This window comes from Xiphophorus couchianus, chromosome 8 (assembly GCF_001444195.1).
Source record: "Xiphophorus couchianus chromosome 8, X_couchianus-1.0, whole genome shotgun sequence".
NCBI lineage: Eukaryota > Metazoa > Chordata > Actinopteri > Cyprinodontiformes > Poeciliidae > Xiphophorus > Xiphophorus couchianus.
Genome location: NC_040235.1, coordinates 18,388,272 through 18,415,304, shown reverse-complemented (window position 1 = coordinate 18,415,304; position 27,033 = coordinate 18,388,272). Strand labels below are relative to the sequence as shown.

General features: G+C 42.6%; 1 protein-coding gene across 1 annotated transcript; it reads left to right on the top strand.

Annotated features, from left to right (window-relative positions):
• Positions 1-831: 831 nt before the first annotated feature.
• On the top strand, positions 832-20,734 carry smad7 (SMAD family member 7). The gene is made up of 4 exons (XM_028025764.1): positions 832-2,304; positions 4,177-4,230; positions 9,017-9,088; positions 19,807-20,734. The coding sequence occupies exons 1-4, from the start codon at positions 1,833-1,835 to the stop codon at positions 20,343-20,345; spliced, it is 1,137 nt and encodes a 378-aa protein (XP_027881565.1). The 5' UTR covers positions 832-1,832; the 3' UTR covers positions 20,346-20,734.
• The last annotated feature ends 6,299 nt before the right edge of the window (positions 20,735-27,033 follow it).

Here is a 27,033-nt window from a genome sequence, read left to right as displayed (position 1 = left end):
AAATATTCCAAGGAAAATACATTGAAGTGTGTAGTTGTAACTTGACAAAATGTGGAAAAGTTCAGGGGGCATAAATGGAATTTGCTAGGGTGAATTCACTAATTTAAGTTTGCTTTATTGGACAAACGAAAAAAACAAATCCGGGCAATAAAGACACCAAGAAAGCGAGCAGAGATGCATATTTGCTGTCAAACGAGAAAGGATTTATTTTAATGTGATGAACAATAAAGGACAGTGAACTCATATTTACCACTTGAAATTTAAATGACCAGATGGGGGCAGCAGCGTGCTCCCTTCTAGGACTAGGACCCAACAGTATGGTCTAGTTTTTACCCTGAGTTTAGACTGACAGGCACATGTTCTTTACCTTTGAAATATAACTTTACTCGTATAACCAATCCATTTTTATTTTTTGCCGTCTTCACTGTCGAGGCAAATACTTAACATAGACTATCCTGGATAATCATCATGATTCGATCACGACACACTCTTATTAAACATTTTAACTGTATGAACTGAAGGAAAACTGCTTATTCAATCCAAAGAATTGCATCTAATAAGTTCAATTATTAAACAGTATTTGTGCTGTGAGCTCAGAAAATGTTCCAGAATTATTCCTCTTTTTCATCTACTTATAATTTTAAGAAATTTTTTTTGGCCTTTTTATCAACTTTTTTCTAAACTTTTAACTTTTTTAAACTTTTAAAAATATATATATTGAACTTTTCTCCTCGTGTGTTTTTATTTGCGCGCGCTTGTGTGCGTGTGCGCTCCGCAGGCTCTACTTGATCTGTTGTTTGCGCAACACAATCACATTTCTTTTAAGCGACAGGGTGTCTAGACGCACACGTGACCGTGCGCGTCAATGCGCACTGGAGACTGGAGGAAGGGCACCCAAACCATCCGCCTCATTTACAGGCACACACACAGAGAGAGCCCTTTACAACCCCCCTCCACCAACACCAGCAGCAGCCCTGCAGAGGGACTCTCTGTCGGCTCCATTTCTGCTACACACTCGGCCCACGGAAACTTCGTGCGAGGGGAAAAAAAAAACAAAAAAAAAACGAGGCTGGATTATATTTGACCCGACAGGGATTCGGTTTGCTAAAATAGGTTCTCAGACTCGCTGCGTAGACGCGAACTGAGGTGGTCTCTCTCTCCCGCTCTCTCTCTCATTCGCTCTCTCGCTTCCTGCGTGGCTTTCCAACTCTACTCGGTTGTGAGAGAGAGCTTCAGACGTGGATTTGTTCCCTGGCTCCTCTCCGGACAGCAGACACCATCGGCGGAGAGCGCCGCTGAGAGCGCCCGGATCAGGGATTTTGTGGATTAATGCTCCCGAAGATGCAGCGGACAGCTTGGGTTTTCATGGGATAATTAGGCCCCCGTTTCCCTGGTCCACAGCAGCATCCAGTGTACGCTGATAGAAATTTCTGACAGTGAAAATCTGCAAGGAGAGTGTTTTTCTCTTTTTTTTTCTTTTCTTTTTTTTTTTTTTTTTTTTAAGGGACCAGTTCTGCAGATCGGGGCTCCTCACAGCTTGGTTGCAAAGGTTTCTAAGCTGCTAGACAGTGGAGGTGATGGTGATTTATTCCTGGGGGACAAGCTGACTGTCCCGTGAAACCCTCTTGACTGTTTTTCCGCTGATCTAAGTCTGCAGGAGAAGGCGACGGAGACTGGCGCATGCTACAGACTTCCTCCGCTCATCCAGCTCCCAGCTTTTCCACCGTATCCTCTCAGGCTGCTTGTCACTGCCTGGACTCGGATCCCGGAATCTTCATGATTTGCGGACACCATGCTCGTTTGTTAGCCGGGAAACCCTCTTCTCGTCCCGCATGTTTAGGACCAAACGATCGGGGCTCGTCCGGCGACTCTGGAGGAGCCGTGCGCCCGTGGAGGGCGACGGGGAGGCGGACAGAGGGACGCATGGCTCCTCGGGGGGCTGCTGCATGGGCAAAGCGGCGAAGGTGGCCAAGTCCAACGACGCCGGGTCGGAGGCCGAACTAAAGGCGCTGACCCACTCGGTGCTGAAGAAGATCAAGGAGAAACAGTTGGAGGTGCTCTTGCAGGCGGTGGAGTCCAAGGGGGGCGCCCGGAGCCCCTGCTTGCTCCTGCCCAGCAAAGTGGACGCCAAAGTGGGTCAGCAGTCTTACTCTCTCCCCATGCTGCTCTACAAAGTGTTCAGGTGGCCGGACCTCAGGCATTCCTCGGAGCTGAAGAGGCTGTCTTGCTGTGAATCCTACGGGAAAATCAACCCGGACCTAGTTTGCTGCAACCCGCACCACATGAGCAGACTGTGTGAACTTGGTGAGTTGAATTATTTTAAAAGTTCTTGTCAAAATTATCAGAAGGAGATGTGCTGGCTACAAGTTATTGTTAAATTATCCGAAATCAGATGACATCACCTCTCCAGAACGAGGGGTTTCGAGTTTCCATAAGGTCAAAGTCAACTTATGTACGTGCCAAGAGGTCCTTTTTCACAGGGGCGACTCCATAAAGTTTCAAAAAAGGGGCGGTCTGATTAGGGGGACCAATGAATTTATTTATTTTGCTTATTTCAGGGAGGCAAACCTAAACTAAAAGCCATGATATATTTTTAGAAGGCTTTAATATAGAAGGAGGCCAACATAAGGTTGCTTGGAACTATTTTTTATAAGAATTAACTGGCCAGAATGGAACTAAAATGAGTGAAAGTAGGATGAAATATAAATACCATGTTTTCCAGGCTGCAAGTCTCTCTGGAGTATAAGTTGCATCAATCAAAATGCATCATGAAGAGGAAAAAAAACTAAACATAACATACACCGGAGTATAAGTCGGATTTGTATAGAAATTGTCAAACACGAAGGGGCCTCATTAATGTTGAGGATGTAATGTAGTGTTGTACTCAGTTACTTGAATTTGAACAAACTCACAGAAGTTGCCAATTTTGGCTTAGAAGTCTGCTGGCAATTTCTGATGCACTGATGTCCATGCTCTAATCACGGTGGTCTGGAACGACTCCACTCCGCCTGCGAAGTGAGCAGCGGAGCGGAGACGCATGCAGTATAATTCTGGGATGATGGAAAGACGGTTGTCGCGGTAACACCAAGAAGGCCCGACAGCAAAGTCATTTAATATTCATCTCCTTGGCAACTACCAGAGTGTGGATACGTAACTGTTTATGTACCCAACTGGGAACTTGTTACTCCAGCCAGGGCGATCTTACTTTTAGCCAGCAATTAGCTTTCACCGCGGCTGCAGATGGTAATATTCAACCCTAGGTTAATTTCCAACACATAAGGTTAACAGCTTATGGCTAAGCTAATTATACATTAGATTTTAGCTTTTTCATGACTATCTCTTTCCATAATTCGCAAAGATGAAGAAAAATAAACTGGCTGACAATAGCTTGGGTATAGAAAGAGGTGAAATGCCAATGTCGAGTTACAAATTTATGTGAATTCACCCAAAGTTGTTGGAATTCATTCATTTCTTTCTTTCAGTCTTTCATATTCATGTAGAAAAAATAAGACGATGTACATTTGAGACTATCTGGACAGGCCTCGCACCCATTCTGGAGGCACCACTGCTTTTTCTTTCTGTTGGGAGCTTTATCAAGTCTCAAGTCTGTCATTTGCTATGGAAACATTTAATATTTAAGGGTCATTTTGAAATTCTTTGACCTCCTAATAAAAAAACAACATTTTATGGCTGCCCGTGAAATAATAATAATAATAAAATAACATTTTGGGTTTCATCTAAGCCCTGCTTTCCAAACAAGCAGCCTGACTGCTATCTGAACATTTCATAATTGGCATTTCCAAAGTGCAGAGTGCCTCAGCCAGGACTCCAGTCTTTCCACACTGAAGTTTACAGCCCCCTCTCTTTCTTTCTTTCACTCCATCTCTCTCTCTCTCTCTCTCTCTGTATGTGTGTGTGCTTGCTTGGCGTCCCGGGCCAAAAGAGGCCCGTATCTCAGTTTGTCCTAGACGCTGATAGTGGCCCTTCTGGCGCCAGGCGGCCCCCTGTTTATCTGCCTGCCAATGAAAGGCAATAGCCGCCCGGCCGGCCTCACTGCCTGCCTCTTCAGGCGGAGCTGACAGACACAAATCTTTTATTTTTTTTTCCTCTGGCTGAAGAATGACAACTCTTATCTCAAAGTTTAAATCTCTCTGTTTTTTTCTCTCCTCCACACAGAGTCTCCTCCTCCTCCATATTCCCGCTATCCCATGGATTATCTTAAACCACCAGGTGAGCTTTTTCCAAGGGTTGAAAATCTTAAAATGTAGATATGTATGTGTTGTGTTTTTGTCTGGATTTACATAACACCTTCATTTAGTATGCTTCTGCTGTGCGTGTGTGTGTGTGTGTGTGTGCTTGTGTGTGTATGAGACGAAATGGCTCCACGTTATGTTGTGATTTATGATAGCAGTGGAGTGGCACGCCTGGCTGGCTGGCCAATTCCAGCATGGCTGGCAGCCAGGGCAAGGCAATACAAAGCTGAGATATCAGCTATAGACTGAGTGGCACGTCAGCAAGGGCGGTGGGTATGTCTGAGTGTGAGACGGTTTGTTTGTGCCCTCATCTGTCTGTTGTGAGATGCAGACAGGGCAGCAGCATCTCTGGAGCCAATCCCTGAGAAAAATCTACAGAATGTAGTCTGTGTGTGTGGCCGGGGGTATCGCTGACCTACGTCTGTGGGTGTACTGTAATTTTGGGGGTTTAGGTGATTTTTTTTTCTCTTTTGAGTATGCTCATCATTTCACCATTTTGCAGTTTGACCAGGGAAATCTCAGGAAGCTGTCTTCCTCGGGGCGTTTTGCACCATCCGTCATTTTGTACCTGCCTTGACAAGTGATGATTTAAAAGAGTTGTATTTCATCGATTCGCAGCTTAATGTAAGGAAGTGTGGTTATGGCAGTGCTGAATATTCACCAGAAAGAGGTCACTCAACTGTATTATGGTTTGATTGGGGTTTGTAATCAGACATATTTTACAGGAGTCAACCCAGAATGTTCACTTCTACACGCATGGGTAATGATTGAAATCCATAACCAGTAATTGTGGTTTAGAAACCCCAATATAAGGGTGAGATTATTAGTTTTGCTGTTTGGATTATTTCATTCAGCTGTATATTCCATGAGGGGAATATTAATTGATTAATTCATTGATTGTTAGTGGGTTTTGTCCTCTGACTGTAGGCAGTGATACATTTACAGTCAAAACAAACAAAAAAAACTCCAACAACTTTTAATGTAACTTTCATCTTCATAGTGCACTAAAATCCATGTACCTTGTGCATTTAAAAAAAATCTACAATTAAATGACGATATAAATGAATTTTGGGCATTTTGATATTATCTCAAGTTTATTATAGTACTTCAAAGATTTGACCATGAAGTACATTAAACACATAAGCCATGTTTAACAGTGTAATGCAATTGTACACGGAAGATGATTTTTAACAGCTTGCAGTTTAAAATGCAACAAGAACGCCCTCTTAAGTCTGAATCTTTACAGGGAACATCTGAGGTCTTTGAGTTGCCTAAAGTTCAGTTTCCAACATGGCTGCCAGGGCAGATTGAACTTTAAAATATGAACCCTGATCAAGTCAAAATACCTTGATCAGGCTTGATCTGCCTATTATTATTAATAGGCAAATTTCCTTACATAAACTGAGATGGTTATAGAAAATTACCAACAGGTTGACTGTCTGTGGCAGAGCGCAGTATAATGGACCGATAAAACTCAAGAGCAAAAGCTGAACTACAAAGATACGAAATGGTGAACTCAACCGGCCCCATGCTGTTCTGCCCTTATCCTTATTGCGTTATGTCATCACCTATTAGGTCAGTTTAAATTTTACCCTACAACCAGAAAAGACTGAAGAGGTGGAGGTGATGTGAAAGATTTTTCTGACTGTAAACCGCCTCTTTTTTTTTTTTTTTTAAATTATCTCCATCTCTCTCGTGCTTTCTGACTCATTACCCATCTCGGTGTGTACTGGTGCAGAAAGAGCTCCGAGTTAAACAGTGACCAGTCAGCTGACTGGCCGGCTCGGAGGAGAAAGTGGCTTTCAGTGAGTGGAAACAATAGGAAGTCATTGCAGCTGCAGCGCTGCAGCTGCAGTAATTCAACCCCCCACCTGCCTCCCACCCCATAGCTCCTTTCATTCTGTCTTTGTCATCTGTCTCCACGCTGCTCTGGTAAATATTGTTGCACTTAAAAAGCGGCTCCAGCATGTTAAATACAAGCAGAATTGATCTAAAATGTTGGCAGTGATGTCTGCTTGACGCTCGGCTCCCTGCTGATTGGCTGGGACGGGCTGCAGAGCTGGCGTCGCGTCTCTGTATTGAGTTCAGCTGGAGACTTTCCAGTGCTGAAAGGAAACGAGAAGGTAAATAGGAAATGCAAGTGGGATGCAGACAAAGGAAATGATTATACAACTCATGTTACCACCCTGTTTCCTCTCGTGGAGAGAACGGACCGAACTTGAATTGTTGAGCTGCAGGCGGCAAGGTTAAGGAGAGCAAGAAAGTTCCTGCTTTCTTATTGATCTGGGGTTTTGAAGTTTTAAGACCTAAATATTTGTCTTTTTAGCCATATTTAACAACTATTTTTGCTTTATTTCTTTATGCAGACAGGACATGTTCAGCTGTAGCTCTGTGTCTGCATCGACCAGAAAAGCTGAAGGACTTGGTAATTGGACAGTGGAACAGCTCAGGTTATCATATAAAGATTGCCTCGGGAAGCTGTCCCGTCAGTCATCAACTCCTTTTCATTACTGGGAGTTAATGTGATTTTCTACGCCAATATTGCAGTGTTTGCTTTAGATCAGTCTGGGTTAAACTGTTACAGCATTCAGAAAATCAGAATATTCGCTCTAAGAAGGCGATAGGATGTAAATATCCGCACAAAGTGGAGCAGCGGTGGATTTTACGATGCTGCTTTTATAAATCCACTGAGCAGGAAGTGAGGTTATGTGTGTCAGGGTGCCTGTCCTTCTCCGGCAGCGGTCAATATGAAAGGAGCCTGGACATAAAACGGTACCTTGTCTCAGCTCTGGGGAATATAAATCACACACTGTTTGGCTCCTTCCCTCTGATGCCCCCCTTTCTGCACCCTGTGGTCAGCGGTGAACTGCTGCCCCAGAGTCCAGAGCAAGGCGTGCTGGCAGTGAATTAAAGGACGGGCCCAGGCTGTTCCCGTGCATCTCTTTGGGGAGACCGCAGCAGTACAGGCCTTGTCAGGACGTTGCAAGGGACTGCACCGTGAAACCACTGTGGTCACTGCTGTCTGGTGCCTTCATTGAGTCATTTTTATCATCCACTGAAGCTGCACATTGGACACCCTACTTTCTAAGTTCTTATTGTGATCAATTTGACTTAAAAGTCATCATTCAGTCGCGCTGGTGTTCAATGGATGTTAGGTGAATAGACAGAATGACTTGTAGCTAAAGGAATGTATAATTAGTGCAGCTACTAGTGACTAGCCGGTTCCCAGCAGAGTTTCGCTCTAGTCGGTGTACACAACTCTTCTCTTAAAGCTCCATTCATGTGTCGTGTTGGAACTAGTCCACATTACAGGTCTTTGAGGGGGGTTTAACATTCAAAAAGGAGGAGAGAATGACTACTTTTACCTCCCTGGTCTGCCTGATAGTTTGCCCTAAATAGGATTTAAATGCATGGTTGCCTTCAGGACCTAAGTTCTGTTTGTGTAGAGGAGTGTTCAAAGGGTGCCCACACACACAGGTTTATCCCTTACTTTAAGCTTTCTAGTTGTATTAGACCCAGCACGTTCTAATAATATTATTCAAATGTAAGCCTGAAACTATTTTAAAACAGATATTAATATTTTAGATATTTTAAATGTCTATTTTTTCAGCTTTCACAAATGACAATCTGTTAGAAAATCATCTGTAACAAGAACAGAATATGCAGTTCTTGAATTGCGAGTTTAGTTGACTTTTTCTTAGAACTGGAATAAAGGCTACACAAATTTTAAAAACCAAATCTGTTCAATGTAGAATGATCCACTTTGTGTTTGATTTGAAGTATTTTACATGTTGTGTTAAGAGATGTTCAGATGCAGTCCAGACACATAAAAACATGAAATAATCCTTTACTTTACTGCTAATAAAAAACTACAAGGCAAATGGATGCTCTGGTGACATTAGCAGCCAACTGGTAGCAACTATTCTCAAAGCACTCTAAAAGTTCATCTTGTCTGGCATTTCAGACTGGTTAAAAAACTAAAAAAAAAACTTTTGATTAAATTGATTCCTTTTTTTGTTTTCAGCTACTGAAAATATGAAGCAACTTTTTACTTTAGTTCTGATAAGAAATTACAAATCAGATGCTAACTTTAGCATTATTAGCTGCTATTGTCACAAGGCTTAAACTCACTTATTTCTGTCAATTTCTTCTTACAGGTTACACAAATTAATAAGTCATTGTGCTTTTTTTTATTGCTTTTGACACATGTTCTCCTGACCAGAAGTGTTTAACAGGGCAACTTCCTTTTTAACTTCAAAATAAGAGTCTATAATATGGGTTCAACTGAGTGTTAAGCTCAAAGGTTATACCTTCATCATATCCGTTTCCATATTATCTCATATGTATTCAACTAGAAGGTCTTCATTTCGCGAGACATTCTTCCCTTTGGTGAGAAATATTGGGATGTGGAATATCATAACATTTCGTTTTGTTATTGAGCAGGGAATAAAAGAGCCAGACTCAAGCTCTCACCCCGGTCGTTGACAGAAAGAATCTAACCCTTTCTGGTTCAGCAGCTCGTCTGTGTAAAGAAGCAGGGCTAACATTCCTTCCAAAGCACCGGATTATAGGGGGGATTATCAGGGATGTAAGAAATTCTCTGCTGTGTGTGTGAGAGAGGGTGTGAGCTTCATCGTCAGCGTCTTCATTAGGCATTGATTTCACCCGAATGATTGACGGCCTCACAGCTGCTGCTTTGCTGCCGTCTCCCATCACACACAGGAACACGCTCAGTACTAACTCAGAGTCTCTCTTTCCATCAGATTCTCCAGACTCCGGGCCTTCATCCAGTGAGACTGGGGGAACTACGTACTCGGCCCCTGTGGGGCTTTCAGGTAAATATTCCCACCAATACATCTCGCCTTTATATCACCCATTTTTCTGCTCTTCCTCCTCATCATCTCCCTCCTCTGTTTTTCTTTTCCCTCCGCTTCACATTCCTCCTGACACACACATCATCTCCCCTCCATACTTGCGATGATGAGGCGGTGATTGTGGGGGCCCCAGCTTCCCCTCTGTAATAAAACAGCCAGTGAAGGAGGGAGGTGCAGTTCTCCCACAGCCACATAAATTCTTCCCTTCTGGCTCTTTGAACAACGCTCCTCTTTTCTCCCTTCTCCTCTCCCATCGCTCTCTGTGTGATGTTGTAATGGAAGACAAACACGCCAGGCTGTTGTTTGCAGAAGAATATGTTCAGCGCATGTAGTGTTGTTGAGGAGAGGAATGGAAAGCAGGCTTAAACCGACATTTGAGTGTTTGTTTCGTTATGTTTGCAGATACAGTGGATGTCTTTGTAGACGGAGAGTAACTCTCCTGTAGGCTGAGACACAGAGCACCTTACTTTCCTCCAACTCTTATGCTGAACGTGTTTCAGGCTCCATGAGAGTCCTTCCTGTTACCCCCCTGCCCCCCTTGGCAGAGTCGCCTTCCTTACCCACAGGCTGCAGAATACGATGATGCTCATGAGAGAGGGAGAGGGTTTGCTCTCCAGTGCTGTTCTCTGCTTTCATTTGCCGCATATGGTTCTCATTATAAAGCCTTTAAAGCCTGTTTTATGTCAGTTGGTGTTCGCTGCCCGTTTCCCCCCGCCCCCGTCCTTTGTTTGGTGGTTGGGGGTGGAGGGTTTAGCCTACTTGCCTGTGTGTGTCAGAGCAGAAGATCCAAAAATCACACCCCACATCCTCCTCCAGACCATCAGGATGGACACTAAAGTCCCCCTTTTGTGTGTTAACTAAAGACACATTTCATACACTGTTCAAACAGTGAAACCCAAGAAGTGGAGGCTTAGCAGGCGCCCTCCCTTCGTTTTCCCTTCTTCGGCCACCCCTCCTCCCCTGTTTTCCTTCCTGGCGAGGAGGACATGGCCGTGGCAGGCAGCGTCTTTGGTGAATGGGCCTCCTCAGTGAGAGCAGGAGAGGTAGAAGGGCTGAGGCGTGATGGCCAAAGCTCTCTGCCCCCATGATTTCCGCTGCTAGCCAAACGAATTGGGGGTGTAATCTATTCCTCCTCTGCCTCTTCTTTCACCCTCCCTGTTTTCCCCGCTTGGCTCCCTCCCTCTGGGAGCCTGACAAAAGAAACATGGCTCCCCCAGAGGCCCTGCTGCTGACCTTCCAATTCACTCACTTTGCCCTTTTTATGTTGTTCTTCAGACAAATTCACAGAAAGGAGAGGGAGGCTTAAAGGATACTGGAAATCAGCAAGAGACTTGCTACGTCTTACATTGTTTTACAATAATAAACTTGCTTTCTTTGAGGAGAGGGACTAGAACAACTAGTGAACTCACCTCCAAAGACATAGTTCATTCAGACTTTAGATAAATCAATTCTTCTCCGTTTCTACATTCAGGGGAATGCCTAGATTGCTCAGGATGGAAGGAGTTAAGTGAACTGTGACAGCGACAAGCACAAATGCAAACTAGGCTGCCTGCCAGACTAGCGGCTCCAAAGCTCCTCTCACTAGCCCACGTCATCGGCTTGGAACAGAGCAGAGGGGAAGGGAAGAGGAGAGGATGGCTGGAGCCGGGCGTCAGGGCCACCAATCTTGGCGAAGACCTAGATCAGGGGTTTATAGGTTCACCCAGGCATTGAGCTGGGAGATCAGATTAGGGATTGAGAAATGGAGATCAGGTCAGGGTTAAGAGGGTGCTGGACTGTTGGTTATGAATCTCTGGAGTGTTAAGTAACTCTTAGTTATGAGCAGCTTAGAAGGCGTTCTTGTTGCCTGTCGAGCTTTAACATCTCTCCAATAAGTCTTTATTGAAGCAGTCACAGCTCTGCAGAGTTTGCTGCATAATGTCGTTTCATAAAAGCTGGGGGGCAAAACAATACACCCAACCCATAAAGAGAGACAATGCATGATATACAAATCAGTCCTTAACAATCCTTTCTGAGAAAACCAAAAATGTGAAGCTGTTATTGGCTACCGGCCAATCAACAACTTTCTCTCAGTATAGCTTGTTACTTTTTTTTCCCCTTGTGGTGGGGCTTCATCAATGCATTTGTAACAGAGTTTCTCCTTTGGGAAAAATGTAAAATGGTTGTAATTTGAACAAACCGTATCCATACATAAATTTCACAATTTCTTTTTGTCTTGGGTTGATATTTTTTAGATATTTGCAAGTTAAACAATAACACCTTACATTGAATATATTCAGTCAATAATATAACTAAAACTTGCTTCACTTAATTGTTCATGAGCTCAAATGTGTGGTTTTAGCAGTCTTGTGCTCTGGCCTCAAAAATGTGTCTTTCATAGTCCAAGGGTTTAGACGTTATACATGTATGTGTTGCAAAGTGAATATAGGGGGCGTGGCTTCATTGGTGAATGAAGAATTAATTAAATGCGTAAATTCAACTGTACTTGCGCAAAGATCCAAACTTCATTATCTTTTCAGTAAGATGACATCTTGTTTATTTCCATATATTTCAATCTAGATTAAAGTAATACAAATATCAGTTGCTTTAAGTGTGTGTTTTATTTGATAATATCGGTTGCGTAGTACCATGGCCCATACATACAAGTACTCCATAAAGTAGACTTCTGTTTGTGCCAGACGCTTGAAAGTGTAGCATCTGAGTGTCAGTGGCATGCCTGCTGGTGCCGTTGGGGGCTGACCCAGAGTGCCTGTGTGTAACCGGATCCAGTCGCACAGTGGTGGCATGTACACTCTCACAAACACGCGCACGCACACACAGGCGAGCAGATAAAATGGCCTGGTGCGAGCCCTGGCGCATGGCCGATTGTCACACAGGCACTTCCTCCCACTGCAGGTTAAATTTAGGCCAAGTTGTATTCTTATACCGCCAGCCTACCTCGACAGACAGTCACCCGGCCCCTTGGCCAGTCAATTAGTCATCCAGTGAATTGGCTTGGAGTGTAACCTTGATCAGGGGCTGTGATGGAGATTAAATTTAGTCCTGGCACCATGGATCAATAAATAAAAAAAAGGCTTTATTGGGCGTTATCTTGAAATATTTTCACACTAGGAGGTTTTTACACTTAAGAAAATTAAGAGTGGAAGCTTGCAACAGAGCACCCTCAGTGTGCCTCCTCTTGCTGAGGATTCCTGCCTTGTTTGGGTTAGCAGGGAGAGGAAAGGGCCGCGCAGGATATGACCTCATGTCTTTGAGGAAAAGCCGAGTGGACAGAGAGGCAGCTGAGGCCTCATCTTGATGGAAAACAAACACTGGGGGTACACCAACCAGAAATGAGGAAGGCAGGGCATCAGAAAAAGTGGAACTGACCGGAGAAATGCACTCTTGAAAATGAGGACTGTTTTCACCAAAATTTACTATTTAGTTTCCATTTCTTGTTGGTTTTCTCATATGAACACTAAGAGAAGGGAATGAAGAGGCAGAGAAGATGGCGGCTTTGGGTGGAGGGAGAGATGGCCGGCAGCTCTGCTCGGTTCTCTGTAATTTGGAGGATGCGTGTTATAGCCAGCGAGCTGAGCAAAGCAGAGCCGGGCCGCTCTGTGCTGGGCCAGGATCTCTCATTACTCCCCACTTCCTCTCCTTGCGAGGCAGCCAAGCCAACCTCTTGGCAAGGGACTTAATTTTGGTTTTGGCCGCCCTCTGTTCCCCACCCTGTGTCATTATGCTGCACAAATCGGAAAAACATGCACGCAGAAGGCGGCGGATGATGGAGTGGGATTGAGGAGAGTTGAGTCTTGCTTTGCTCTGCATGTATTTTGTGTTTTCCCTTTGCCTCAAATGCTTTGGGACGATGTGCTTGCCGGTAAAAAACGTTACCTTTAGCGCGGTTGACAGGAGGGCTCTGCAGCTCTGGTTCTGAGCCAAAGCTGGATGGAAGCCCAGGACAAGATGAACATTGTTTTGGTTCGCAGTGGCTCTGTGGGAGTGGGCTTTGACATTACCTAAGGTATGAAGCTATATCTAGGGGGTGGGGTGAATGAATGTGTGAAGGGGGCAGTGGAAAAGGAGAACTCAAACCACTTGTATGGAGAATTAAAAAAATGGAAATAAGTGGAGACATATGCCCATAAAACCTGCGTGTGTGTGTGTGTGTCTCCACCCTCCTGCCTGCTCATTCATGGAGTCAGTTTGTCTTTTGTGTACTCTTGAGTGCCTTTGTGTGTCAGTAACTGCATCTCTATCAGCGCTGGAACAACCGCATACAGTTAGAGGTATACAGAGCTATATATAAATACAAATAAGATAAAAACACCGCTCAGGCCACATCCAACTGGAACTGCTGGTTGTCTGTTTTCTGTTTGTGGTTTCTGATTTAGTTCCCACGGTCTTTTAGCTACAACAATGTAGGCAATTGTTCATCTTGTCTGTCCATCTATCTATATATATTTGTATGTGTGTGAGTGTGTGTGACAGTGCTTCTCCTAGATACCGATCTTGTGGGAAGTCTCCTGACTTGTGTGTCTGCAAAAGTGAGCTCATGACATCACTCTAGCCGGCCTGGCACCGTGTTTGAAAGTGCCTTGTGTTTATTTGTCCTGTCACCCTGGGAAATCTGGGTTGCAGGGAGTGGTTGTGTGTGTGTGAGCGTGCAAGGGTCAGCCTGATGAAGTGTTGTACTAAGAACTCAACAGGAATGGGAAAGAGGTCCAGCATTAGGAAAGAAAACGTCCCATTAGAAAGCATTGTCATACAGCTTTTGGGACCTTCTGAGTGCCATGTAAAAGATGCAGCCCAGGGACTGGAGGGATGAAATGTTCACAAGTTTTGTTTTTTTGTTCATATTTCTGAATGACCATGACAAACCTGAGAAGCTCCTGAGAAAAACTGAGCTACGGACAGCAAGTAGGAAAACACGAGCAGTTTCGTCTCCTTATCTTCTCCCCCCGTCGCAGCCGGATGGCTCATGTTCGAGATGGCGTGTCTGCAACTCATTCTCTCTATCTGTGTTTCTGCAAGAAGTCAGATCTGCAGATAGACAAACCGGGCCACTCCCCTGTGTGGTTTTCCTGCCATCAAGGTTTATTTACGATTCTTGAGATTGGGGTGGGGGGTGGAGGGAGTTAGCAGCTTCAGTTACTTGTCATCCTAAAGCTTCACTTCCTGTCTGTTGGCTAAGAAAGCCACTCAAGCCAATCTTCCAGACCAATAATAAGCTTTGGTGTTGGAAAGCAACCTGTAACATATAGAACCATAACAAGCTTAAGACAATGTGCTGCTGGGTCTTAGATAGAATTAGTAATTTTGAATCCACTAGAATATGAAGAAATTGTAAGGTTTTCTCCATTTATGTATCAAAGCACACTACCTTTAACTAGATTTTATTAAACTCAGAGGAGTACATTTAAGTAGATGCTGTCATTTGATGAGTTTGATGCATTTAGTGAGTTGAAGTTAGAGCTCCTCAAATGAAACTGTTCATTTGCACAGTAATACAGTTTTGTTCGGAATTGTTTGCTATTGTTAACAAGTATCACCACTAAGCATCCTTTAGTGGCATTGATACTCAGCTGAAGATAGATGGTCTTTATTTTGGGAAGTTGCTGTTGTTTTACATTGATGTGAGATGAGGACAATCTACTTTCCTTGGTGCTGCACAGTAAAACTGCTGTCCTTTCTTCTTCTGGAGTGGCTGCCTGTCATTGAATTTCTGGCTGCACAAGGAGTGAGCCAGACAGTCCTTAGAGGCGCTGCGAGCTGGCTTTCGAAGCGTTGTCGGGACTCTAAAACTCCAAAAGAGAGAAATCAATGACACCTCGTGTTTTGTTTGTAATAATGGAGAGGTGCTTAGCTTTGACTGCAGATGAAGGTGCACTCACATGCATACACATCTTTTGGGGAGGCTGGACTTATACGGCCTGGCAGAAAGAACAAAAGGAATGCCTCCAGGCTGACCCTTGACCTTTGGAATAGACTTTCCCCGGCTTGCGAGAGGGTGTTGACTTAGAAAATAAGGCACCGTGACGAGCCCTTCCTCCCCCTTGCCTCGAGCTGTTTCCCTCATGTCTTCCTCATTCCAGTTTTCATCCAGTGTGTCTGATGACAGGGCCATTACACGTCTGAGGCGAGAGAGGCCCAAACAGCCGCAGATTTCTGAGGGATCGATGCGAGGCGCTTCTTGGCGCTTTCTCGCCGTTTACTCATATTGAAACTGTACAGAACCGAAGGCTGAAAATCGTGTGCGAGAGACCGAGTGTAATGTGTGTGGATCGGCTGACTTCTAAGAATAGCACCAACCTGGTGGGTGTCTGTGTGTGTGGAGTCAGACAGAGGTAATGATTAACCTTTCCAGACTGTGTTTGTGTCCCTGGGAGCAGTGCAGCGAGTCTAGCACCTCCTCACCCTCCTTCACAGCCGTCCTGCCTCGCTTCCCCTTCGGCTCAGTCCAGTTGTCTCTGCTAACTTGGCATCTGCTTTATTAAAGTTGTAGAGCATTAAAACAGGGGAGTTGACACCCAGTTAAGTCTGTGGTGCTTATGCTAAAAATTCAGCACTGCATAACTGCGTAGACGGTTTGATAAATATTTACAGTTGTCGGATATCTGTGATGCGTTATTTGCAGGTCACAGAACAACTTGTGATAAGAACATTTGTGCGCATAAAGATATAAGGCTTGCAGTATTTTCACACATTGCACAGTATTTATTGAAAGTTTAGTTGAAGTTGTCAAACTTGTTATGTAGCAAATCTTACTTTCTAGTCATTCTGCTCTTTGATTAACACAAGCACAACAAACTATTAGCTTAAAAATATTTTTGAACTATCTGCTCAGCTAGCCAGCCAGCCAGCCAGCCAGCAGTCTGCTGCTTTACATACTTGTAGCCCATAACTGACTCGCTGCAGTTTATATAAAGATTGGAAATATTTCCTATTGAGTCTGTCTGACTTTTAAACATTTTAAAATGTGTGTTAGATTTCATTTAGCCAGCTTACTGTCTGTGTGCAGCTGTAGGTGAGATGTCTGCAGAAAAATTACGTAAGCATCTATAACCACTATGAACTATAAACCGTAGGAGCAACATGATGGAAGAAGTTGAGTGCTTTCTTACTCATAAGTTTCTTAAACCTTAGTTGTCCGGTCCATTTAATGCTGTTTTGTCCATTGCAAAAACTGGCTTTAACTAGGACAGCTGGACACATCATCACTCGAGAGCTTGATTGCTTTGTTGTGAAGAGGCAGGAAAAGGCTTTGTTAGATGTGGAGGTGCGGGGGTTGGGTGTTTGCATGTGGACCCCATGGGACAAACGGGAATGGGACACAGCAGCAGCAGCAGACAACTAACAGGAGGAGGACAGAAAGGGTTAGAGTGACAGATGGCCACAGGCTGCCGGCTAGCCAGCTTATCTCTGGCGAGGAGGAGAAGCCCGAGACACGAGGAGCTTAGAGGCCAGAGTGCAGAAGGGAGCAGGTGGGGAGGCAGACAGAAACTCAGACTAATGCTTCAACAGGCAGACATCCAGAACCCGGACACGCAGACAGATGTACAATCAGAGCCCACAGTGAATATTCAAGACCTGGAGCCAATGAACAGGCACACACAGCGACTTCACCTGACACACACTTATGACGGATACATCTGAAACAGTGTCAGGCTGTAACTCAGCGAGCTTGACACCCTTTATATACAATGATTATAAAATAAAAAAAATAAAAAACCCAAGTTAAATAAGCATTTGGAAACTAAGGTGAGTTTATGTGACGCCGCTAAAATTAGTGAGTGTTTTCATACATGCATGTTTGTCCAGCAGCATAACTCATGAGGTGTAAGCTCATCTGCTGTCAGAACAAGCTGTGAACATTACTATTTGCGAGGCAGCACCCCGCAGAGAGAGGAGTCTGGCTGTCTCGCCTTCCCGCCGGCTGATTCACTGAATGGGTTTGGGTTTGTTTACCTGCAGGAGACATTTGAGCGTCGACAGAAATCTGCTGATGTCTCTGTTAAAAAGTGGTGGCATGGATATTGAAACACAAGCATTTTTTAGTCCATTTGCAGTTTCTTTTGTGAAAGAAACATAAGACTGTCAGTATATTGACTTCTTTTCTCCATGAGATTCAGACTTGTATTTTTTCCCCAGTCTGATACCCGTTAATGCTTGGAAAATAACTAACATAAGCTTTAAAGTACGAGTCTGGACATTTTTTCATGACGATAACAGATATTTTTTGCCAAGACAGTTTTATGTTTCTAAAGATATATCTGTCTCTACAAATATAACTACTGTCTGTAGTGAGCTCTGTCTTATTCCTGCTGGAAATATTTTGATTCTGGGGAGTTAGCTGAAATGCTAGGCTAACAATAAGCTTGTCTGCTCTTTTTTCACACATGATTTAATTATCACTTTGTCTCATCTTAACTCTGTTCATGTATTACCAGCTGACAAAATGGTAAAAAAAAAACTTCCTGCATTGAAAGCTCAGTTTTTTGCTTTGATCATCATAATTTTTAACAGTCATCATTTCAGCTGCTGTCTTCAGGTCTTTCTCTACATATCTGGCTCTCTGACCACTGCAGGTCACATGAGATAGACTGACCTGAAGCTGCAGCAGTCAGTTTAGTTTCTTTGTGAAGGTCAGCTCAAAGGGTGAAAAAAAAAAGTCTCACTCTGGGAAAGTCCATCTACAAAATAATGCGTGAAGCATGTAGCAGTTTAAATGAGAACAGGGTCGTTTTTAAGACATAAGGAGCCATGTGCACATTATTAGTCTTTAAAATCTGAAATGACTCATAAATAAGTCAAATATCTAAATGTTTTTTACAGGGTGACCCTCTGCTTCTTGACTTCCAGCGGTTTGCTTTTCTCCTGCCTTGATTCCCCCCCTTTCCTCTGTGGTTTTCTTGCACCACAAGTTTAAAGTTTCTCAGAGGCTAGTCCACGAGGCGGGGGAAACGGCAGGGCCGTTAGTATAGTCCTGAATAGCAGAGTGTTTTCGAGCTGCAATGACAGGCTCAGACAGGCAGCCGCTCTAATGACCTATGACGCCAAGCTCTGTCTCTCTCAGCAATAACACACACACACACAGCAGGGCCCCACAGGTGAGCTCCACCAGCAGGCCCGTGCGTCCTTGTCCTTATCAACCTTGGCTCTTCCTGTAATGTGTAAAACATGCCGGATTTGGAGACTGTCTGGCATCTTGAGACATAAAATGCTTTCCTGTCTTTTATCAGAAAGATAAATTCTAGTTCTCGCCTGCATTTAGTCAAATGTAGATAGCTGGGTACTTGGTTTCCTTTAGCACCCCACCAGGATGGATTTACGATAAATTCCCCGAGGCTCAGCTCAGTGCAACTTCAAAGAACACAGCCCCGCTTGTTTTATGGAAGGCATGCTTTCAGTTTTGCTGGCCCCCTTTCCTTCTCCTAGACTTTTTCTGTCTGTCTTCTCCCAATGTTTTCTTTTTCCCCTCCTAATGAAGGCTAATGACAGGCCAGGATAAGTCGGCCTGGGCCGGGAGAGATCCTGCCGCATTAGCGTCGCAGTTAGTCCCAGACGGGACCTTCCAAATTACCGGTTGCATTCACAGCTACTGCTAGATGAAAGGGGCCAGGTCGAGGGGCTCTGTTCAGGTTTTCCTCCAAATATATACCCACATTCCAAGCTTTCCTGATGTTTGGGAAATGGCCTATAGGAATGGATATTTATACACTTGAGAGAAGTTGCCGCAATGTGGCGATAATGCCAAAAAGCACAAGAGACACTTAAAAGTCCAAAGAGTAAGTAAAGTTGTAAAAGTAACAGTCAAAATATGTAAAAAGCATTCCTTCTCCTCCCCACCCCGCCCCCTCTCTGTCTCAATTTATTTCCCTTGCGCCTGACTGGCTCCCTTTTCTTACTGGGAGTCGCTGGAAGCCAGATTTCTGCGGAATAGAGATATGAAGGGAGAGTGCGGCGGCGCAGGAGGCGCTCGAAAGGGAAAGGGGATAGATTTTGGAAACTGGAGCACGGCCAGTGCTACACTTCTTTTCTACGCTCAGGGGAAACTTCAGACCCACGAGGCCTCACTTGTCATCGGAGTTAACGGCCTGCTTCTGACGCCCGTCCAACATGGTTTATGTGTTTGTGTGAAAGCCCTGCATCAGTTACCATGTCTCCGTCGGTCAAACTCTTCATTTCCTCCAGCAGGGCGAAGTATGTTGCTGTAGAGACAATCAGGACAAGAGGTTGACGTCAGTACATTGTTGGCCGTGCCGCTACAAAAATACAGCGAGCCAGACAGAAGATAAGCATTTAATGCCTAGATAAATATTGTACTGCATGTGGAAACTTGCCTGGCAGTGCATCTCCGAGTTGATTTTTCTTGTCTGTGGTCCAGGAATTCCAATATGGTTTTCCTGCATGGCAGAAATTGTGGATGACGGCTCCGTTTTGGCTCTTGACGAAAGCAAATTCTCCATTTCCCAAAACGGGGATAAGGACGAGGTTGTTCAGCTGTAGCAATGTTTAAGCAGCTTTGTTGCTCAGATTTAGATGACATCTGATCACATCTTTCATGAAGTCATCTTTTTCTCCTTCTTCTCTCTTCTTCTCCTTCATCTGCACATTTTCATTGTTTGATGTCTTACTTTTATTGCAATTTTTTTATTGTATCTAAGCGTCTCCATATCTTTGTTCCCCTCTTCCAGATTCCCTGGCATTGCAGGAGTCAGGAGAACCGGCCCACTGGTGCGTGGTGGCGTACTGGGAGGAGAAGACACGCGTCGGACGCCTCTACTCGGTCCAGGAGTCCTCTCTGGACATCTTCTACGATCTACCTCAAGGGAACGGTTTCTGCCTGGGACAGCTTTGCTCGGACAACAAGTCCCAACTGGTTCAGATGGTGCGGGCCAAGATCGGCTACGGCATCCAACTGACGCGAGAGCCAGACGGGGTGTGGGTGTACAACCGCAGCTGCTACCCCATCTTCATCAAGTCGGCCACACTGGACAACCCGGACTCGCGCACGCTGCTCGTGCACAAGGTGTTCCCCGGATTCTCCATCAAAGCTTTTGACTATGACAAGGCGTGCAGCCTGCAGAGGCCGAACGACCACGAATTCACGCAGCAGCCTCGCACGGGCTTCACGGTGCAGATAAGCTTTGTGAAGGGTTGGGGACAGTGCTACACCAGACAGTTCATCAGCAGCTGCCCGTGTTGGTTGGAAGTCATCTTTAACACGCGATAGCAGCAGCAGGAGCCTTCCTCCTCTTCATGCTGACCTCTTCAACACCCACTCACAAAAAAAAAAAGACTTTTTCCTTTTTTTTTTTTTTCGTTTTTGTTCCGGAGGTTCAAAGGCAGAAGAAGAAAAAAAGGATTTTAAAAGTGAGGAAAAAGTATAAATTCTGATGGACTTGTTTAATAAATGACTGAGATTTAATTAAAAAGAAGCGAAAAAATGTATTTTATGTTATATATAAATATATTATTAATTGTAAATATGAAGACGTTTTATATGCATCATTATTTATGTATTGTGCAATGTGTTGATGAGAAGAAAAGAAGATGCACTTTGCTTAATATAAATACAAAACGGAAGAAATGCCAAAATAATAAAAAAAAAAATACAAATAATTATATTTGTCTTGTCTATTTTTGGGGATTGAGGCAATTCTTTTAGTTTTAACTTCTCTTAGCTGTACTGGATTAACGTATTGAGTACCACTTGTTAACTTTTGTGTTCTAAGAAAAGTCATCATCAGTTTAACTTTGTGCTCCTGGGACACTTTGATGTCGTGCTGCAGGTCTTTAAAGCATTTCCGTCTAAGTCAAGATGAGTCAGACAATGTCACGAGCTCGGTTCCCTCGGGCTCGTTACTGCTTGGTAAAATTGTTCGTTTTTCCTGAGTTATTTGGGGATGAATGTCCCACTTCCTCTCTGTCATTAACTGACTCGTGACATCACAGCCAGGAAGCACTAATGACAAATTTCAGGAACCAATAAAGTCAACAGCAGGTCTGGCTTCCTGGAGAAGCATCTTTGTTTAAATGGCTGATTTAAGAGAATGGTATGTTTCAAACAAAGAATCCTGCGCCACGCCTCGAGAGAAAATAAACAAATGGAGTCTTGGAAAACTACAACTTAAACATCTCGGATGGTGCTAGATTTTATTGGTGGAACATGATGGCCTATTTGTGACCGCCCGTATCCCTGAAAACAGGACAAAACAGATCTCCTTCTAACAAACATTCTGTGTTTGTGTGGCTGTCTGGCCATCATCCTGTTGAGAGTCAGATGGGTGTCTGCGAAGAGGATTACTACTGTAAGCCTGCTTTACCCGCACAGTCTCCAAGCCCTAGATTCACAAGACCCAGATTCCGCTTCCCATTGTTGGCTCTGTTGGAAATAGTTGGAAAGCAATTTTCAAAACAAATCGTAGGAGACTGCTAAAAAGGACAGAGCAAACGATTTAGAGTCTTAGAATATTATTTGTACATTTAATTAATTCTGGGTATTTATTACAGATGACAGCTATTAAAACAGGAATAATGTGGTGTACAGTAGATGTAGAGCAGCCACCCCATATACATATATGGAGACTTTATGTCCTTGAAGCAGTCAACCAGGGTTTGATTCCCATCCCATTATTTCCTCTTCTCTCTCTGCCCATTTCATGTCTAAGCTACTGTAAATAAAGGCGACAACATTCTTATTTATTATTCGTAAATGCAAAAGATTAACAAATTTTAATAGACACACACATACACAAACACACACACACAAAAACAAAATCAATACAAAAAACAGTAAGTTTCAGGTCGTTCTACAGCATCTTAGTCAAACCTGCCTCCCCGCAACTTCCCCTCTTTTTTACATTTTTTGAGTCTTCAGGATTTTCTGGTAGACAGCGTAGTTTATGATTCCATCAACTACAGGAGGTTTTCCAGGTCTTGAAGCAGCATCAGACCATTAACACCAACAGGCTTAATTGTCAGCATGATGGATTTTTGGTGAAATGCTGCTAGTATGCTAACTCTCTTTGTGGCTCGCTATTGAATGGTTTTAGGTATTGTTTGCGGCTACAATTTCCAGGTTTATTCAACTCTTATTTCCGCAAAAGTTAACCATTATTTAAACAAAATATTATTTTTAGCTCATACTAACGTTTTGGCTGTCAAAACAGGTAGCTATTTAATTCTATTTACATCTTTTGAAACAATATTCAAAATATATTTTAAATAATTCAGTTTTGTTTGGTAACATTTTTCTTCCTTTATGGAGTGAACTATTCAAACCAACCTGACCCTGTGTGAAATACTAATAACTCACCTTTGTTAAATCACCAATGACCAGTGATTAAACACATCATTTAGAAAACTAAATAGATTTGTGCTGATTACACCTCAATCATCCAGGAGGTCACAAAATAACCCAAAATAACATCCAAGCATTGAGGCCTCGATGGCTTCAGTTACGATCAATATTCATGTTTAATGGGAAAGAGTTTCAGAACAGAAAGTCACTGTAGATCAAAAAGACCACAAATGTCCTTTGTAAAAAATTCTGTGAACCAATGAAACAAACCTGTACGTTATTCACATGGGTTCATCATCTGGCATAAAACTAATAGTTTTCTGAAAAATATAATTTAGAAAACAACTTTGTTGAACAGATTTTTTTTTTTGTTGCAAACTACAGTAGATCAAGATGAGAAAGTGTGTTTCGGTTTCAACAGAAAACATCCCATATAACAACAAAAGCACTGAGATAAGACCTGGATCTTGAAACTTTCCCCATCGTTACCCCTGTGAAGCCATTAAGAAGAAACTGAGTCTGTTTCGTTCTCTTTACGTGTTTGTATTTGTCTCTGCCAGGCTTTAATAATGCATTAATTTTGTGTGTTTTACCAAGCTGCATGGCTGTGAAGGGTGTGGGTTTTTCCAGATTAAATGAGCACTGAGCTAAATGGAACAAGTTTGCATGTTCAGTCACATTTTGGCTGGTTGTGGTCTGTGGTTGTTTGTTGGGTGTGCAGACAGTGTGGTTGAGGACTGTTGGATTGTTTCTTTTTCCATCCATCCAGATCTTCTTGTTAGTGATTTCCTTAGTGACAGACTTGGCTGGATGTGGTAAAAATCTGAGTAAATTGTTATCAATATTTTTTATTTTTTAGAAATTTGTTTGTTCCCAGAAGACAGATAAATTGTTGTCGGATTGCCCATTCAATCTGGCAGCAAACATTATCAATATGAATTAATGAAACCAAACACAAGGGCCAGTGACGTTTTGGCATTTCTGCTAACAATAATTAATTTATTGTATTTACTTTATCAACAATAAGTGAAATATGGGCCCCAGAAACACAGAGACATGCACATTATCAAAACACAGATGTAAGACTGTATTGTTGTTTCTCCTCTTCAAACTGCTGACATTATTAGTTTCAAACACATCTAGAATATAGGGAACTATTTCCGTATCCACCGTTTTATTTCATTAAAAAGAAAGAGAGCATTTGCAAAATCTGTCTGTACAATCTTAAAAATGCTAAAATTGACTAGGAGCTCTTGCAATTTTAACATACATAGAGTCTTTAACAACATACATTTCCTAGAATTTTAACACAATATATTTGCAAGAACCCTAACCCTTGCGATCAACAATAGGTATAAAGGTGCTTATTTTAAAACCTTGTATGCTAAAAATGCATAGAATTAGTTATTCAGCTGGCCAATTTCAGAGTACCACGAGTTAGCATAACAACATTTTTGGACGCTAATGTTTGTAAGTGTCTATGACACATGTGAACTAAAGTTATTTTTATTTTAACAGGACGTATGTATTTCGCAATTTATATTTAATTGTACACATGCCTGTACAAATGCAGTCACGTCAATAAAGTCAAGCATATATATATATCTATATATATATCTATATATATATATTTATATATATATAGATATATATATAGATATATATAGATATATATATTTATATATATATAGATATATATATAGATATATATATATATATATATGTTACATCACATCAATATAAGAACCATTAACAATACAAAGTTGTGACCTTGATTAAAAGTCTGTTTAATATCTGCTTAAAGGTCATTTATCTTTTAAAGGTACTTTTAACCTAAATATTGAGGATCATATGAATGTATCTTCTAATTTATCAAATATGAATGAATCTATGTATGTATGTATGTATGTATGTATGTATGTATGTATGTATGTATGTATGTATGTATATTCCTGTAAAGGACAGCCAAAGTTTGTGCGTGTGTGTGTGTGGGGGTGGGGGTGTGTGTGTGTGCGTGTGTGAGGGGGGGTTGGGGCGGGGGGATAAGACAGTCTGCCCAACTGCCAGCTCCCAGCAGGAGGCAAGGGGGGTGGGAGGGAGTTGGGACTGTCTAGCCATGTTTACAAGCTGGAAGTGTCGGTTAAGAGTTTAAAGAAGAGGACAGTCACTTCTGGCATTCATATGCTTATTTGGCTCCAGTACGGCCTGCAGTGATGTTTTTCCTAATGACTGAGAGAGAAGGACATTCACACAAACACATTCAAACAAGCTGACATATGCCTTAAATGCAGACAGCAGGCTGTGCATGAAAAATGATATTTAAAGTTTTCCTCTCATTGGCTGACAGAAGCTAGAACTTTATTTATTGTCATTGCAAAAATACATTCTCCAGAAGAAGAGCAATGTTGATTTCCTGCAAGAAACAGGAAATCAACACCCAGTTGGACATTTTTGATAATCCATCCATCCATCCATCCATCCATCCATCCATCCATCCATCCATCCATCCATCCATCCATCCATCCATCCGTTGGGTGGAGAGGCAGAGTACACCATGGACAGGTCATCGTCAGTGAATTAAGAGTATTCTTGAATTACACGACAAACAATTCAGTGTAAAACTCAAACTCTAATCATTTGATTACAGAGAACAACTCAATCTACCACCATGTCACGACGAGACCAAAACCCGCTCTCTAGAAATCAAACAATCTTGAAAGCTTTTTTCAAACGTCATGCCCCAGATACTGCATGAGACCTCATGTATTATCTAATTTCATTTTTAATCAAAGCAGCTCCAGCACATTTGTGACAGCACTCAGACTTACAGGAGATCGACTTTGAAGTGCGGCGCTTCTAATGTCGTGTTTGCAAATGCTCAAATAGGTAAATATGCCCAAACACATTAATAATTAGTGATATATATATATTTTTAAAGCAGCTAATTCATCTTCAGAGGTTGACATTTTCTTTAGTAGATGAAACAGAATTAGTTATTGTTTGATGAATATTTTGTGGAGGAATCCGTACCCGTGTTTGATTCTTTGCAGAATTAAAAACTCCGCTGGATGCGCCAATGCAGTGGGGTGATAACTTTGGATTTCCCTCCCCCCTTCACCTTTATTTTATATAATATTCTCTCTACTCCCACGCACATCACATCCCATTAAATCATCAGACAATATTCCCTACCCCCAAAGGTCCTTCTCTTTCATATTGTATAGTGTGTGTGTTATTATGCTGATAAATCATGAGAAATGTCAGCAAACACGCTAAAGACAAGCTTCCAGGAATGATTGATAGGTGTAATATCAGTATTAGACAAGTGTGAGATGGATTTGATATGCGTTACATTTTCAATTTCTGTTACTTTAGCAGGAGAAGCTTGCTTCTTGGCTTTGACCTCTTGAGTTTTTCCACAATAAGACTTTAATCGCTCACCTCTTCTGTGAGAACAGGTTTAAAATCTTGCCAGAAACTCAATTGTCTGTCAGTCTGAACCTATGCTATTACCTAATTATCACTTTGATTTAAACTACTGTATCTCTGACTGTCTGCTTAGAGTCACTGCTCTGCTGAGATGAACCTTCACCCTAGTCTCAAGTCTCATTCAATCTTTAACAGCTTTTCTTCTAGGGTTGCCATGTTTTCAGCTCCATCCATCCTTCCATCAACCTTGACTTGCTTCATGTCCCTGTGGCATGATGCTGCCACTACCATGTTTCTCTAAATGAGTTAGGGGGTTAAAAAAAACACAATTTTTCTGCTTGAACAAATTATGAGTTGGTAACTTAGTAATATTCTTCCTAAAAACTCCTTTGATTTATAAACCACAATCAATGCAGATAATTAACTAACAGCTGCGTTTTCACTTAATAATGGGAAATTATTACATTTGTTGAAGTTTGAGATAAGAAACACGAGTTTCTTACAGTCAGGAGGGAGGAATGAGACTGACAATAGTTAGGTTTAAGGTTCAATGCATTTTTGAATGTGTGGTTTAAGATCTACCAGATGTATAAAACAGACAAATAATCAATAAATTGGATAAAAGTCAAACTAAATTGATAACATGCTTACTGAAAAGTAGTTAACGAGCAAAACTTGGGGATTATTTTTTAGCCACTCACATTTTAAGAGTTAAAAAATACAAGATATAGAGTGAAGGGGAGAGCTGGATACTCAGATCAGGGTTTGGGTTAAAGGAAGAGTTTGGGTGCAGGGCTGGGATGGGGAGAGGTAAATTGGAGGGGTATGTCCTGTCCCAGCCAAAGTGTCTCCTGCAGGAGGTGGTGTGTCTGGGTGGAGGGATTCCCGTTCCTCTGAAGTCTGGCAGTCGGTATCTGGTTACTCCTGTAGGTCTGCTATGATTACCGTCCACTCAAATTCCACAGCCCTCGTTTACTCCAATCCACACGGGAATCCTACAAAGCCAGCATCGCACCCACATCCAAGACGCACATTACGCACATTAAAACAAAAGACTCCTGTCCCACATGAGAATTGATCAGTCTCACTAAATCATCTCTTTTTCACATTTCCCTATCAAGTTTGTGCTTGTCAGAAATTCTTCAGTAATCTAACAGGAGTAGGGAGTTTAAAAATAAACGTCATCAGT

Coding starts and splice junctions, on each gene's coding strand:
- smad7 (XM_028025764.1), top strand. CDS start 1,833: ATGTTTAGGACCAAACGATCGGGGCTCGTCCGGCGACTCTGGAGGAGC. Junction 4,231..9,016: donor GGATTATCTTAAACCACCAG/GTGAGCTTTTTC, acceptor TCTTTCCATCAG/ATTCTCCAGACTCCGGGCCT. Junction 9,089..19,806: donor GGCCCCTGTGGGGCTTTCAG/GTAAATATTCCC, acceptor CCCCTCTTCCAG/ATTCCCTGGCATTGCAGGAG.